The sequence below is a fragment of the Scyliorhinus canicula genome, chromosome 6, assembly GCF_902713615.1.
Source record: "Scyliorhinus canicula chromosome 6, sScyCan1.1, whole genome shotgun sequence".
Lineage (NCBI taxonomy): Eukaryota > Metazoa > Chordata > Chondrichthyes > Carcharhiniformes > Scyliorhinidae > Scyliorhinus > Scyliorhinus canicula.
In genome coordinates, this window is record NC_052151.1 from 65,212,854 (window position 1) to 65,229,489 (window position 16,636).

General features: G+C 45.6%; 1 protein-coding gene across 2 annotated transcripts in view; it reads right to left on the bottom strand.

Moving 5' to 3' along the window:
- hbs1l (HBS1-like translational GTPase) overlaps positions 1 to 16,636 on the bottom strand; it is a 208,211-nt gene that overhangs the window by 31,334 nt on the left and 160,241 nt on the right. For both annotated transcript variants that reach the window (XM_038799399.1, XM_038799398.1), the window contains 2 exons: positions 7,460 to 7,625; positions 4,386 to 4,503 (listed from right to left, as the gene is read on the bottom strand). In XM_038799399.1, coding sequence (XP_038655327.1) covers positions 4,386 to 4,503; positions 7,460 to 7,625 — 284 coding nt within the window. The remainder of the gene's footprint in view (positions 1 to 4,385; positions 4,504 to 7,459; positions 7,626 to 16,636) is intronic.

Consider the following 16,636-nt stretch of genomic DNA (forward strand, 5'->3'; position numbering starts at 1 on the left):
TCGCCATGTCTAGGAAATGGATCGAGGGGTCAGGCTGGGGTCAGATGGAGGCGGCATTATGTTGGGGAAAAGGTTTAAGGGCTTTGTTGTCAGCGGCTCTGCCGTTCTGGCCGGCCAGGCACTGCGGTGAGCCCAGTAGTGGTGTCAAACATAAGGTTGTGGGGGCAGTGGAGGCAGCATTTGGGACTGGAGGGTGTCTCAGTTTGGGCACCGATCTGCGATATCCATAGGTTTGCGCCGGTGGGGATTGGGGTTTGGATGCGAGTCTTCGGGGATGGAGGCAGGCAGGGATTGAGCGATTTGCCGATCTGTTCATAGGGGGCAAATTTCCGAAGTTTGAGTACCTGGAGGAAGAGTGTGGTTAGCCCAGGGTGAACGGTTTCAGACAATGGCAGACAATTTTGGAGAGAGGTGCCATTCTTTCCTGGACTGCCGCTCCTAGGGTTGCAGAGTAAGATACTCGAAGGATGAGATAGGGGAGGGAAAGGTGTCCCAAGGTCCACAAGGAGTTGTTGGACTAGGAGGGGGCGCTGGTGGGGGACGTAAAGGGTAAGTGGGGGGAGCTGGGAGGGGAGGTGGAGGCCGGGACTTGGGCTGAGGCCGGGACTTGGGCTGAGGCCCTGCAGAGGCTGAATCCATCCTCATCGTGTTGAGGTTAAGCCTCTTTCAGTTTAAGGTAATTCATAGGGCACATATGACGGTAGTATGGATGAATAGATTTTTTGAGGGGGTTGTGGATAAATGTGGGCTGTATACGGGGGGGGGGGGGGAGAATGATTAAAGGCCACATGTTTTGGGCATGTTCGAAGCGGAGGAGTTTGTGTTAGGGGTTCACAGACGCTATGTCCAAGGTGCTGGGGGGTGAAGGTGGCCCCGAGTTCAGAGGTGGTGATATTCGGGGTACCAGAGTACCCGGAAGTTCATGAGGTGAGAGAGGCCGATGTTTTGGCCTTTACTTCCCTGATAGCCCGGAGACGGATTTGGCTCGGGTGGAGGGGCTTGGAGCCACCAAAAGTGGGGATGTGGGTGAGTGACCTGGTGGAAATCTGAGGCTGGAGAAGGTCAAGTTTCATCCTAAGGGGGTCAGCCAATGGATTCACTTGGAGATGGAAGCCAGTTACTGATTTTTTTAAAGGCGGATTAAGATGTCAGGAATGGGGAAGAGAATGTGTGTGTGAGTGGGTGGGGGGGCGGGTTTTTTAAAATGGGGGAAAGGTAGAATGGGAGAAGAGGGCTGTATTGGGGGAGCGGGTGTTGGTTGTTTATAATTTGTATGCTTGTTCTTTGCTTTTGTTTATTTATATGAAAATGTCTCGAGTAAAAATACTTTTTTAAAAAAGGTTTCTATTTTATTGAAGCAGGTGGGTTTTTGAAGGCTGTGGGAACCACTTCAAGTAAGTCAATTTGTGAATTTTGGGGAAGATTGCTGTGGAATTCCAAATCTTTTGACAGGCAAGTTAAAAAATTCTTTCCACCTTCAACTATCATAATTAGATGCTGTTTAAAAAGTTAAATATGCACTGATTGATCGTAAGACTCTGTCCCATTGACCAACACGGTGTAAAGGTTCTCCCAGAATCACAGAACTGTTAGAGCGTAGAAAGACGTTATTCAGCACATGATGTCTGCACTAACTATACAAATGAGCATTCTGATTTGGTGCCATACTCCTGCTTTTCCCGGGAAATGGGCAAAAGAGTATAATGTGGGAAATTGTGAAGTTGTTCATTTTGGAAGGGAGAACAAAAGAACAGAGTATTATTTGAATGGGGAAAAGCTGCAGGAAGCTGCAACACAAAGGGACTTGGGGTACTTGAGCACAAAACACATAAATCTAGCACACAGGTGCACCAGGTAATCAGGAAGGCAAATGCAATGTTGGCCCTTATTTCAAGGGTTTTGGTGTATAAGAGTAGGGAAATCTTGCTGCACCTGAACAAGGTACTGGTGCAACCACATCTGGAGTACAGTGAGTAATTTTGCTCCCCTTATTTAAGAAAAGATATTATTTAATTGGAGGCAATTCAAAGAAAGTTCACTAAGATGATCCCGGATATGGAGGGATTGTCTTTTGAGTAAAGGTTAAACAGGGGGTTGGGACTCTACTCATTGGAATTTAGAGGAATGAGAGGTGGATTCTTCAGGGGCTTGCCCGGGCGAATGTGGAGAGGATTTCTCCCCTCATGGGAGAGTCACGGACCAGAGGGCATAATCTCTCAGAATAAAGGAGTACCAATTTAAGACTGAGATGAGGAGGATTTTTTTCTCTCGGAGGGTTGAGAGTTTTTGGAACTCCTTGCCACAGAGAGCTGTTGGGCAGAGTCCTTGTACGTATTTAAGGCTTAGATAGATTCTTGGTCAGTAAGGGAATGAAGTATTATGCGAGTAGGAAAGTGGACGTGAGGAATGTTTTATCAGCCATGATCCTAATGGAGCAGGCCTACTCCTGTTTCTATTTCTTATGATCTTATGGCCTTAACAAGAGAAAATCTAACCATCACCCTATGACATTCAATGGCATTACCATCACTGATTCCTTATTGTCAACATCCTGAAAGTTACCACTGACCAGGAGTAGACATATAATTACCGTGGCTACAAGAACAGGTCCGAAGCTAGGAATACTGCAGCAAGTAACTCACCACCCTGACTCCCCAAAGCCTGCCCACCATCTACATGGCACAAGACAGGCACGTGATAGAATACTCTCCACATTTGCCTGGATAAGTGCAACTCCCAACAACACTCAAGGAGTTTCACACCACACAAGCAAAGCAGTCTGCTTGATTGGTACCCTACCCACAAACCCGCTCCCTCCACCACTGACGAACACTGGCAGCAGTGTTTATCATCTACAAGATGCACGGCAGGAACTCACCGAGCTTCCTCAGCCACCCTCTTCCAAACCCACAACCACTACCATTTAGGGGCAAAGGCAGCAGATACATAGGAACATCACCACCTGCAAGTCCCTCTCCAAGCCACCCACCATCCTGATTTAGAACTATATTGTCATTCCTTCACTGTCGCTGGGCTAACATCCTGGAAATCTCTTTCTAACCACACTGTGGTTATAACTACACCAGGACTACAGCGGTTCAAGAAGACAGCTCACCACCGCTTTTTCAAGGGCAATTAGGGATGAGTAATAAATGCACCCTGGTCAGTGAAGACCACAAGCCAGGAATTAATTTTTTAAAAGCCAACAAAACAGAAAATACCGGACAATCTCAGCAGGTCTGATAGCATCTGTGGAGAGACAAGGAAGCTAATGTTTCGAGTCTGGATGATTCTTTGTCAAAACTACTTTTTAAAAAGCCATGTGACTCTGAAAACTGCACATTTGAAATGGTAGCAGATGGGAACATAATGGCAAGAATTCCATTGCTATTATAGGCACTCAACTCCCTAATAATAATAATTGCTTATTGTCACAAGTAGGCTTCAATGAAGTTACTGTGAAAAGCCCCAAGTCACCACATTCCGGTGCCTGTTCGGGGAGGCTAGTACGGGAATTAAACCCGTGCTGCTGGCCTTGTTCTGCATTACAAGCCAGTTATTTAGCCCAGTGTGCTAAACCAGCCCCTAGTTTTCATTGGATGCACAGGGCTTAAATTGGGCCTATATTACTATTAAATTCATTTATAATCTATGAAGGGGTTTGTGGCTGTAATACTGCAGCAAGTCAATAAAATTGCAGATTTATGATTGGAATAGACTAGACCCCACAACTCAACTAAATCTACACAGAACCGCACAAGCAGCCACATTGAATATTACACCTATTCAGTTTACAAAAAGCAAAGCAGTACCACACTGAAGATAGTTACAGAATCGTAGCACTGCATAACACAGAAGGAGGTCATGACTCTACGATGCTGGTTCTCAGAAAGACCTTAGTTCTATTTCCATTACCTTTACCCATGCCTTTTAAATTTTTGTGCAGCTATTCATCCACTTTCTTGCTAAAAGCCACGATGAGGAGTTTGGCTTCTACCACTCTTTCATGTGCTCCACGTGCTAAAAGCCGAGTAAAACAGGTTTTTGGTTGACAAGGAGAGCCAAAGGCTCTGGGCAGCAGTCAAGGAAATGGAGTTAAAGCCACAATTAGATCAACCATGATCTTACCAAATGGTGGAACAGGCTCGATGGGCTGAATGGTCCATTCTTGTTTCTATTTCTTATGATCACCACCATTCTAGTGACAGTCGTGATCAAATACTTCAAAATACTTGGAGGTTAATGATTTCAAATACCATAGAAAATACATTAGTTGACACACTGGACCTGATATTTTGGAGTGTGATTTCAATTCTCACAAACCTATCTAAATTCTAATATAAATTTGCTGGATAGTACTGCGTCAGAAACATTTTTCTCCTTACCTGTGCAGCACCTGTAATCATGTTTGGAATGAAGTCTTTGTGACCTGGTGCATCCATTAGTGTGATCAATTTGGTCTTTGTTTCAAATGTTGTCATTCCAACATCCATTGTTACACCTCTGGAAATATCAGAATGGACATTTTTATCTTTTATCTGAACACAATACTCCATTTATGCACCATTGCGGTATAAGTTATATTTAGTCCATTTATGCGAGATATGGAATTCCATTTAAGGCACCCAAGGTTTTCACCCACCAAGTACTCACAGTTGTCACTGGTCTGATCTCAACCCCAACCTCAGACTACAACCCACTACTGCACCTGTTTGTATTTACCCCCACTATTTACATTGCAGCTTCTCTGAGGGAGAATATGAATTTAGAACCAAATAGCAGCAATTTTGTATTGTGCATTCATGCTCCTGCGTACCGACTAAGACTACTGAAACCTAGATGGCGTTAGCTCTTTACATTTAGCAGAGAATTAAGCTTTTAATTTTGTCAAGCTGAACTAGATATGAACCATGTTTCAGAGGAAAAAACTGGGGCTAGATTCGCCGTCCCGCTGCGCCGGCCGGTCAATGGGGTTTCCCATTGCGGGGCAGCCCCACTCCGTTGGGAACCCCCCAGGCTGCCAAAAAAATGGAGCATTCCGCCGGCGGAGAATCTAGCCCCCGGTACTTAGCCTCCTGCTCCATTCAATCCTTCTTTTAGTTTTGGTTCAGGATTGGCCGAATTTATATTTTTGTATGCTGACAATTTTAAATATCAATGAAGAGAACACATCTAATTTTTATCCAATATTTATAAACCCCATTCTTCCAACATGGCCTGTTACACTTCTGGTGAGGGGTTCAACCTATTTGGACAGTCCATGCCCCACGGGCAGATCCAGCAATGTGGACTCCCACTTGCCCTTTCACTGAGCCACTCTCCTTCCCCTTGCTGGGGCATCCCTGATGGTCGCAGCAGGGCTATTTCACTTATCTTCACTCCAGGCTCTGGCAATGATCCTGCAGCTTAGGCCACAGCTGCACCAGTAGTGGACACAGCTCTCAATGCCGCTGCCAGTCCTGGAGAGCTGACGGCCACAGCTTGTCAGCAGCTCTTGGGAAGCATGAAATTCCCCCTGACCAAGACAATGATCCCAACACCAACCAGGTAGTGCCTGACCGGCTTTAAATCTGGTTGCGGGAGCCCAGATTGGCTGCCCAGACTTGGACCAGTCCAACCACCATGCGCACTAAGTTCCGCCAATGCCATGGCATGGTTGTTAGCACTGCTGCCTCACAGCTCCAGGGTCCTGGTTCAATTCCAGCCTTGGGTGACTGTGGAGTTTGCACTTTCTCCCGTGTCTGCATGGGTTTGCTCAGGGTGCTCTGGTTCCTTGCCACAGTCCAAAGATTTGCAGATTAGGTGGATTGGCCATGATAAATTGCCCCTTAGTGTCCAAAAGGTTTGGGTGGGGTTATGGGGATAGGGGCGAGGCTCTATCCGAGAGCTGGTGCAGATTCAATGGGCCGAATGACCTCCTTCTGCACTGTAAATTCTATTCTATCATGGCTGGTTGAACCTGATCTTTTCGCATGGCTGGTCTTGGAAACTCAGTGGAAAGGACATACAGTCTACATTCCCAACTCTGTGACAATGCTCAGAGCCACAACACTGTACTGATTCAGTTTCTACCAATTGGCAGAACCTGTAATGAATAGGCTTTCACAAAGCTATACCAGACTCCAATGAGGAGAACCAGGAATTACTTTTGCTTTTCACATGGTGATCTCAGGATGCTGCATTTAAATATTTAAATAAGACCAAAAATACCAGAAATTCTGAAAATATGAAATAATAGTGTATTATTTTTCAGTCAAGACATGCACTTCCATAGTACCCACAATGTATTTTTATTTTTGGAGAATAAATTTAAATATCATACTGTGTGCATTGATAGCTACATTTGATAAATAACTTATGATAAATACGTTATTAAATAAGTTTAAATAAGGAAAATAAGTTTGAGTAAAATACGATCAAGTGCCTCAACATAATTCATAAAATCATCAAATGTCTAGCAGAGTCCCAAATAAAATCACAAAAATCTAAGTGTCAATCATCATTTTTTTCCACTCTGAGGGCAAGCTCTACTTCATCCTAAATTCTCTTTATGGGATTTCCACCAAATACAGTTGATCTGCTCTTGCACCATTTCCACTTGAGCCAGCATTGCACAAAAGCAACTTTTGTTTTCCTCCTTTTCTGTGGGCTAACAGCTAGAATACACTGATGAGTGTAAAGTCAGCAGCCTGGAGCAAACTAAATTAGTGGCTTTCCCCACAAAACTCCCAATACGTTTAACTTTTCAAACGTTGCTGACCAACACCTCAATTTATCCACTGAGCACTGGTCCAATTGAAATAGGAAAGGCCAGTTCCAGCCTGTGCTGATTGAATTGATCCTTGGTCAAGGGAAAGGCATAACAATTGGCCTTCGCTCCCTGGGTTAGGTGAGCGTTTCCTTACCTGATTATAATCTTTGGAAGTGCTCTCATGGGCTCAGCAGATAAGGATCAACCTGATCCATGGCGTCCCCAAGTGAATACTGGATTCTTGGGCAAGGTTCTTGGACCAAATAACAATATTCCCTGTAAGCTCTGCAGCTGCAACCCGAGAGTCTCTGCATGTTGGCCTCTAAGTTACCATGCATGCACAGTGAGCAAAAATGTTTAAAGGGCCACACACTTAAATAAATCACTAGCTCACACGAAAGAAAACTAAAGGGAATGTTGCAAGGGGGTGACCACTACCTGGGGAACCTTGCCCTCAAAAACACAAAACACCTGGAGGTTTCATGGAAGTTCTCCGGCTCTTAACCCATAACGTTTGCGATCAGTGTTTAAACCATTTCTGGAAGGCTTTTCCCTACATTTCTCCAACTTACAATGCGAGATGAGAGAACCTGATGGGGACATGTAGGTGGGGAGAGGAATGCTTTTTGAAAATTCTTAAAGTCTTATGGCTGCTGAACAAGTGTAAGGAATCAGACAGTAATTAGAAAAACAATTACAAACATGTACCTTTCCCTTTCTTCACCCGTCTCATCCAGGACCCAAGCAAAGGCAAACGAGGCTTTTCCTGCTTTTTTCGATTCTTGTTCATATTTGTGCATAATACGTTTGTTTACCTTTCCCAGAAGGTAAAGTAGATGGCCCATTAAAGTACTTTTACCAGCATCGACATGACCTAAAGTCACAAACATCAGAACAATTGATATATTGGGAAAAGAAACACATTCTGGTAATAAAGCACATCAAATATTTTGTTCTTGTCTAGGGGATCCACCCTCCCCACATTTTGTTAAGTAACTAAAGATGAAATAGGGACTGTTTTGTAGGTGTAAAATTGGGAAGCTGAGAATCAGCAGTTGTTGGACATCCACTGCTTATTCCAAAGACAATCTTTCTCTCATCTAGCCTGACATCTGTTGTCATGCATTCATCACTGCTCCAGCTAATGCACCATAAATCAAGGATCAAATCTGCATTCTTCCTTTGTATAGCTTAACCAGGGCTTTTCAAAGTGAGGGTCACGACTCGTGGGTGTTGGAAGGGTGGCAGAACGATCAGTCCCGCTGCTCCTGCGGTAGTCCCGATCTTGGAAGAAGCACCGAACGGCCGCTCCGGCTTTTACACTGAGAATGGCGGTCGCTGCTGCCTTTTAAATTAAAATAAATGAGGCTGTCTGCAGGCTTCCAGCCAGAATTGGCAGGGGAGTGCAAGTCATGCACCCTGCACATATATTTAACATCAAGCGCCTTGTATGTGCTTTTGGACCCAAATCACGGAGCACAGTTGCTTCCATTCTACTGGACTGTGAAGATGGATTCTTTTCTTAAAACTACGAGATAGCCAGAGACTCAAATCGGCATTGTACCTACTGGACAGCATCTCACAACAGAATCTGCTGGAGAGAGCTGCCCTGGAGTGTCCAGGACAGGCCAAATCAGTGCTATTGTTAGCTCTGTACAGAGCTCCAGGGCCTCTGGTTAACGGCCGACAAAGAAGAAATTTAATCGGGAACAAAGCTGCATAAAGATGATTTCTTGAGGTATGGGAGTAAATTCTCCGCCGGCGGGATTCTCTATTCTGTCGGCAGCACACCGCCACCCACAGATTTCTCATCGGCATGGGGTAGCCACAATGAGATAATCCCACTGCCGGAGACGGCGCGGTGCCGAGGAACACGCTTCTGGGCAGGCGTAGAATACACCCCATGGTTTTGTCAATTCTGCAAATGGAAAGTTCATGTGTGTTATAAGCATGGAAGTACTGGTAAACGAGAGTAGAAGTTTCAGATTTTGAAAGAGAAGTGGTGAGTCAAAAATTCCTTTTGAGGTTAAGACCCGTCCCAGAGTCAGTTATACCGTATAGCTGATTCTAAATGAAAAGACTATGCTGCTGTAGCTGACCTGTGATACCACATTAAAAACACGCTAAAAGCCCATGAGGCTGGAAACATTCTGGAATACCATCTCCCAGTGCTAAGAAAAACTCACATTTTGTTGCTATTTCCCTTCATGCCGACCTACATGTGCGAGGTTGGATTTTCCGTTTTCATAACGATAAAAACAGCACAAACAAATGCGCTGATGTTTGCACCTGATATGTGCATTGTCCTCTCCTCCTTTGAGCCTGATTCAAGTGAGATCATGCAGGCTTACCATTCGCATTAAAGTTAAGCGAACGTGGCATGTGTCACGAAGGTCAGCCAGCGTGTGTCGCCGGTTTGGCTCCCATAGGTCAGCCGGTTGGCAAAAGTGGGGGAAAAAAGTTTGGAGAAACACCGGCTTAAACCATACTGCATGCCATATTTGATAATATCTGATAATATTTCTCTAGGGATGAGATGGCAAATTCGCAATCCCAATTTTTGAGGGAGACCATTTTTGTGTCCATTTTTCTCAGTAAGATTCATTTGCTCACAAAATGGTGAGACAGGGAATCCAATTCATCCTGTTGTAGAGTACATTGGAAAAGATTATCTAATAGAAATCATTTCAACAAAAATTGAACTACTTAAAAGCAGGTAATACTTGAAATTTCCTTCAAAATTGGTAAATACAAATCTGTTTCAAAAACAATAGATTAAACCAGTGAACATTACACAATTACTAGAAACACTTCTACAAACATTGTAATGCAACGTACTCGGGAATGTTTTTGACAATGCAAGATATGAAAGGAAGAGGAAACAGAAATAGCACCTGATACCATAAGTTTCATTTGAATCAGAGTTTCCATTACTAGCAAAAGCAAACTACTACTTAAATGATCAGCAGATGTAACTTGCTGCAGACACATTTCTGCAAAATCAATTGAACAACAGAAGCATTTTCCAATACTTTGTATACACTGAGCATTTCAGTGGTGGAAAATTTGATTTTAATTTTTTACTCCTTTCCCTTGCTATTGTTTATTTCCAAAAATCCAACATCCCTTTTATATAAATGCTTTTATTATTAGGACAACTATGAATAAAACAAAGAAGAAAGGGTTGAGTTAGAATCCATATTCTATAGTTGTGACGAGAATCTGCAGAGCATGGGAAAACCAGGTCAGCAGGTGATGAAATAATATATGTTTGCCCTGCTCCTGGGTGGCTTTCACTTGTTAATCATGTTTATTTGCATTTATGTTGAACTGAGCCATAGTACTTCCTGATACCCATCTATATAGGTTCCAATATTTTCAATCTGGCTATTTGACAACTTAACACCTTGGTTGGTTCAAAGAAGTTAGTTAAATGTTTGAACATCTATTGCGTGTGACTGCTGTATTTGTTTATGTGAACAGTACTTGGATTCATATTGCCTTCGGAATAGATTAGAGAAGTGAGTCTGGATTTCCACCCCATTCCCAGTGCCTCCACTGTTCTCTGGCATGAATTAAGGTAGCAAGCCTAGCCTGCTCCATTGCGCAGGTAAATCCTAGCCCTCTGCAGTTTTTGTGGAGTTTGGTAAGCTCCATGATTGGTGATCCATGGCCTTTGAATGAAATCGTGAACCACTGTCTGAATTTAGGAACCTTTTGAAAGGTAAGCTGAAAATGTCACCCCATGGCCCTTCCATGTTCTCTTTCCAACTCAACCCTAACCCACGCTTCCAGCGACTTTTCATGGCTCCCTCAATCAACTCATGCTCCCAGCCCACCTCCCCCCACCCCCATTGCACCTCATACTGTCTATGCCAACTCATGCCCTTCCACCCAGTATGCATTATCTTCACAACCAATGAGCTATATAATAAAATTGGCAAGTGTGATTCTGTAATGAAACAAAATAAAAACACCCATTCACAAATCATAGTGAAAAAAAACTGCTGTCCCTACAGCCTTTAAATAATCATTGAAACTTGTACATCTGATGTGTAATGTGTAATTTTACCAGATGTATACTTTAAGTTTAAACTTTAAAAGACTCAATCAGACAGACAATCAATAAAAGACTTCTGGTGGCGGCTATGAGGTGAGCAGTGGCACACAAGGTGGCTCCCGGTAAATGGGTGCAGTTTTCGGAAGTGGGTAAGTTTGTTGGTTGGATTTGGATTGGGATTTGTTTATTGTCACGTGCACTGAGGTACAGTGAAAAGTATTTTTCTGCGAGCAGCGCAACAGATCATTAAGTACATGAAAAGGAAAGGAAATAAAAGAAAATACATAATAGGACAACACAAGGTACACAATGTAAGTAGATAATATCGACAACAGGTGAAGCATACAGGGGTGCAGTGTTAATCAGGTCAGTCCATAAGAGGGTCGTTTAGGAGTCTGGTAACAGCGGGGAAGAAGCTGTTTTAGAGTCTATTTGTGTGTATTCTCAGACTTCGGTATCTCCTGCCCAATGGGAGAAGCTGGAAGAGTGAGTAAGCCGGGTGGGAGGGGTCTATGATTACGCTGCCCGCTTTCCCCAGTCAGTGGGAGGTGTAGATGGAGTCAATGGATGGGAGGCAGGTTTGTGTGATGGACTGGGTTGTGTTCACAACTCTCTGAAGTTTCTTGCGGTCTTCGGCCGAGCAGTTGCCATACCAGGCTGTGATGCAGCCAGATAGGATGATTTCTATGGTGATTCTGTAAAAGTTGGTCAGAGTTAATGTGGACATGCTGAATTTCCTTCGTTTCCTGAGGAAGTATAGGCGCTTTCTTGGTGGTAGCGTCGACGTGGGTGGACTAGGACAGATTTTTGGAGTTGTGTATCCCTAGGAATTTGAAACTGCTAACCATCTCCATCTTGGCCCCATTGATGCTGACAGGGGTGTGTGCAGTACTTTGCTTTCTGAAGTCAATGACCAGCTCTTTAGTTTTGCTGGCATTGAGGGATAGATTGTTGTCGCTGCACCACTCCACGAGATTCTCAATCACTATATTCTGACTCGTCATTATTCGAGATCCGGCCCACTATGGTCGTATCGTCAGCAAACTTGTAGATGGAGTTGGAACCAAATTTTGCCACAAATTCATATGTGTACAGGGAGTATAGTAAGGGGATAAGTACCTCGGCACCCTGGTATTAAGTACTATTGTGGAGGAGGTGTTGTTGTTTATTCTTACTGATTGTGGTCTGTGGGTTAGAAAGTCGAGGATCCTATCGCAGAGTGAGGAGCCAAGTCCTAGGTTTTGCAGTTTTGATATGAACTTGGCTGGGATTATGGTGTAGAAGGCAAATCTGTAGTCAATAAATAGGAGTCTGATATAGGAGTCCTTCTTGTCGAAATGCTCTAGGGACGGGTATAGGGCCAGGGAGATGGCATCTGCTGTGGATAGGCGGTATGCGATTTGCAGTGGAGCAAGGCATTCTGGGAGTATGGAAGAGATGCGCTTCATGACCAACCTCTTGAAGCACTTCATTACGACTAAAGTCAGGGCCACCGGACAGTAGTCATTGAGGCACGTTGCCTGGTTTTTCTTTGGCAACGGTATGATGGTGGTCTTCTTTGTAGCCACCTGGGGTGGCCACGTCCCGATTCCAAAATGGACATTCGCAAAGAGTAAAGGGAAAATTGGACAGTACTAGGAAAACAAGCAGGTGCAACGTTTGCCTGTGGATTGGAACTTGCAGATCCCCGAGAGAACTGATACTACAAGCCATTAGCATAGTATTGAGCTATCTCCGGGGACAAAAGAGAAACATTTAAGCAATCAGTACCAGGGCTGACTTCCCAGCGCCAGTGGAGACTAAAACAAAGGCAGGCCAACGGTTACCTAGGGCCCGCCCAGTGATCGAGGACCGACCCCTTTATTGAAGAGAATCAATACAAATGATTGGGACATGGTCCAATTAATTGGGGCCACGTTCAGGAACCGCCCATAACGAGCAACATCTTGAAGCAGAAGGGAACCTTGGAGCGGAGTAGGGACAGGTTAAAGATGTCCGCGAACACACCTGCCATCTGGTCCGCGCAGGTTCTTAGTGCACGACCAGGGATCCCGTCCGGACCCGTCGCCTTCCGAGGGTTCACTTTCAGGAAAGCTGATCTGACTTTGGAAGCTGTGACGGTGGGCATGGGTGTTATGAGCTGCTGAGGCACTCGACAGCGTATCGTTGGTTACCTGCTCGAACCGAGCATAGAATGCATCAAGTTCATCCGGGACGGGTGCGCTGCTGCTGGAGATACTGCTCAGCTTCGCTTTGTAGCCCGTTATGTTTTTTAGGCCTTGCCACAACCCTCGAGAGTCTGTAACGCTAGTCTGTGATTCTAGCTTGGTGGAGGTTCTTCCTCCAGTGTGGGATGTCTGGAGGATACAATATGAGACTGAAGACTCATCAGATTCAGAATACCCTTGTAGCATAAAGGAGAAAAAGGCAAAGCCAACCATGTCGCCATTGCCCTTCCAATGGACAACGGAAAATGTAGTGGAATTCCTCATGGGGGAATTCAAGAAGCAAAGACTGGCGATGTTGGAGGACCTGTACAGGGTGATTGAAGTGGCGGTGGCCAATCAAGTGACCCTGGATAGGGTGGAACAGCAGTTGGAAATGCAGGGCTCGACGATTCCGGAGGTGGAGGAGGCGGTCACAGACCATAGTGACCTCTTTGGAGGCCGAGGTGGTGTTACTGGCAGAGACCCACATGGTACTGAAGGCCAAGGTGGATGAGCAGAAGAACCGGTCCAGGCGCCAGAACCTGAGGATTGTTGGGCTACCGGAGGGTTTTGAAGATTCGAATGCCACAGAGTCTGTGGCGAAGGTGCTCAGAAAGTTGGTGGAGGAGAGGTCTTTGCGAGCACTTACGAGGTGGACCGGGTCAGCTGGTCACTGTGACAAAAGCCCAGATCCAGGGTTCCACCGCTGGCAGTCATAGTCTGTCTCCATAGATATCTGGACAAGGAGCAGATTTTAAAGTGGGCAAAGGCCACGTGAGAGAGTAGATGGGAGGGTCATGCCATCCAAATTCATCAAGATGTCGAGGTGGAACTAGCAAAACTCTGAGATGGGTCCACAAGGCCAAAGTGGCACTTTACAAGAGCAAGGTGTGGTTCGGAGTGGTGTACCTGGCTCGCTTGAGGGTCACATTAGGGGCTGGTTTAGCTCACCAGGCTAAATCGCTGGCTTTTAAAGCAGACCAAACAGGCCAGCAGCACGGTTCGATTCCCGTACCAGCCTCCCCGGACAGGCGCCGGAATGTGGCGACTAGGGGCTTTTCACAGTAACTTCATTGAAGCCTACTCGTGACAATAAGCGATTTTCATTTTCATTTCATTTCACATATAAATACAGAGACCATTATTTTGACACACTGAACGAGACAATTACTTTGTGAGGGAAGAATGGATGGGGAGAGATCTGACTGTAGTTGTTGGAAATCATGGGGTTTTGAACTTTACGTTTTCGTGTGACTTGCCTTTTTCTGTGTTTCTTCCTTTTCTGTTTTTCATTTGGTCTTTTCCACGGTAGTATGGGGTTTCTTGCTTTCTCAAAGGAGGATGGGTTCTTTCTTTCCAGGATATACAATATTAAAAGTGGGATTGGGAAATTGGGGTGTTTGTTTTTTTCCTTGTTTCCCCAAGTGAGGGTCATCCTGCTAGCAGTATGCTAGTTACCGGGACTGGAGTGGGAGAGAGAGCTGCAGCTGGCTGCCTGGGGGGGGGGGTTAAGGTAGAAAGACTAGGTTGGTTGGTTGGGTTTTCTTTATGTGGGATGGGGGAGGGGGAGAGAGGGTGCGTTTTGGAATTGGGTGGGTTGTTTATTTGATGTTTGAGGGGGGAGATTGGGGATGGTTGTTGAATAGGTGCTCGAGGAGGGTGGAGAAGGAACTGGGCAGAGGGAGGGTAGAGTGCTGGTGATTAAGGTTTCTTTGTTCGTGGATTGATGTTGCGATGGTGAAGGCAGCCATCTTGGATGAACCTGGATTCAGGGTAGGTTTGGGCCCTGTCGGACTTCCTCACCAGTGGGATATGGTTGATTCTAGTAGGGGAGCCCCCAGAGACCCCAGTCAGGATGATTACGTGGAATGTGAGGGATTAAACACTCCAGTTAAAAGCTCCCGGGTGTTTGCCCATTTGAAGACGGATGTAATCTTCGTGCAGGAGACGCATCTGAGGATAATGGATCAGATGGGGCCAGTGTACTACTCAAATTTTGATGCAAGGACGAGAGGAGTGGTGATGTTGATTAACAGGAGGATGGCCTTTACAGCAGCCAGTATTTTGGCGGATCCTGGGGGGAGATACGTAATAGTGAGTGGGACATTTGCAGGCGCTCCGGTGGATATAGTGAACGCAGATGCACCGCATTGTGAAGAAGCGGACTTTATCAAGACGGTGCTGCGGCCATGTCCGAGTTAGATTTACATCAATTGCTCATGGGGGGAGATTTCAATTGTGTATTAGACCCAAGCATGGATAGGTCGAGCCCCAAGTCCTTCGGGGATGGCAAAGGAGCTGGCAGTGTTGATGGAGCAGTTGGGGCGGTTGGCCCGTGGAGGTTGAGATACCTGAGGGAGAGGGAGTTTTTCTTCTTCTCGCACATACACCGAGTTCCCGGGAGTGGCTAGAGAGAGGAGGCAGTGGCTGGAGGTACCGCTAAGGTTTAAGCGGATTATGAACTGTATCTGTTCCATGTAGTCGGGAAAGGCATCAGGGCCGATGTTCCCTGGTGGAATTCTATATTCCAGTTGCTGCCACATTTATTGGGGGTGTTCAAAGACTCTGTCTTAGAGGGGGTGTTGCTGGCCACGTTGAAGCAGGCATCGGTCTTTTTGATCCTGAAGAAGGACAAAGATTTCTTGGGAGTGTGAGTCTTACAAGTCTATCTCACTGTTGAATGCTTGACGCAAGGGTACCCACTAAGGTGCTTCCGATGGTGGAAGGGTGCGTGCCGCAGATGATCTCTGAGGACCAGTCAGGGCTTGTCAAGTGCCGACAGTTGCTGGCCAATATCAGGAGACTTTTAAATGTGATCCTATCGCCCTCCTTGGGCACTGTTCTCGGGGTAATTATGTCCATGGGTGAGAAGAAGGCATTTGATCGGGTAGAGTGGAGGTATCACTTTGAGATTTTGGATCGATTTGGGTTTGGGCCAACATTTATCCCCTGGGTGAGGCTGCTGTATAGTTCCCCCACAGCTCGTGTCTGAACCAAAGCGGTGAATTCCAGGTACTTCCAGTTGAACAGGGGGACAGCATACACCATAACACCGTTACGTTTTGCGCTGGCGATTGAACCACTGGCCATCACACTTTGATTGTCAGGCTGGTGGAGGGGTATAGATAGGGGGGTTGCTATGGAGCATGGGGTGTCCCTTTATGCAGATGCTTTTTGCTATATGTTTCAAACCCTCTCTCTCGTGGGGAGGATAATCGAGCAGTTGAGGGAATTTGGTCCAATCTCAGGATACACTTTTTATTTCAAATTTTAAAAAATGTTTCCAATTAAGGGGCAATTTAGCGTGGCCAATCCCCCTAGCCTGCACATCTTTCGGTTGTGGGGGACAGACCCATGGAGACACCGGAAGAACGTGCAAACTCCACACGGACAGTGACCTGGGGGCGGGATCAAATCCAAGTCCTCGGCGGCATGATACAGCAGTGCTAACCACTGTGCTCCCACTCAGGATACAAATTGAGTGCGAGTAAGAGTGAGATCTTCCGGGTGAAACCCCTGAGAAAGGGAGCAGATTTGGGGAGGCTGCTGTTTAGGCTGGCCAGGACGAAGTTTAGATATATAGGGATATGGGTGGCTCATGATTGGGCCTTGCTACAT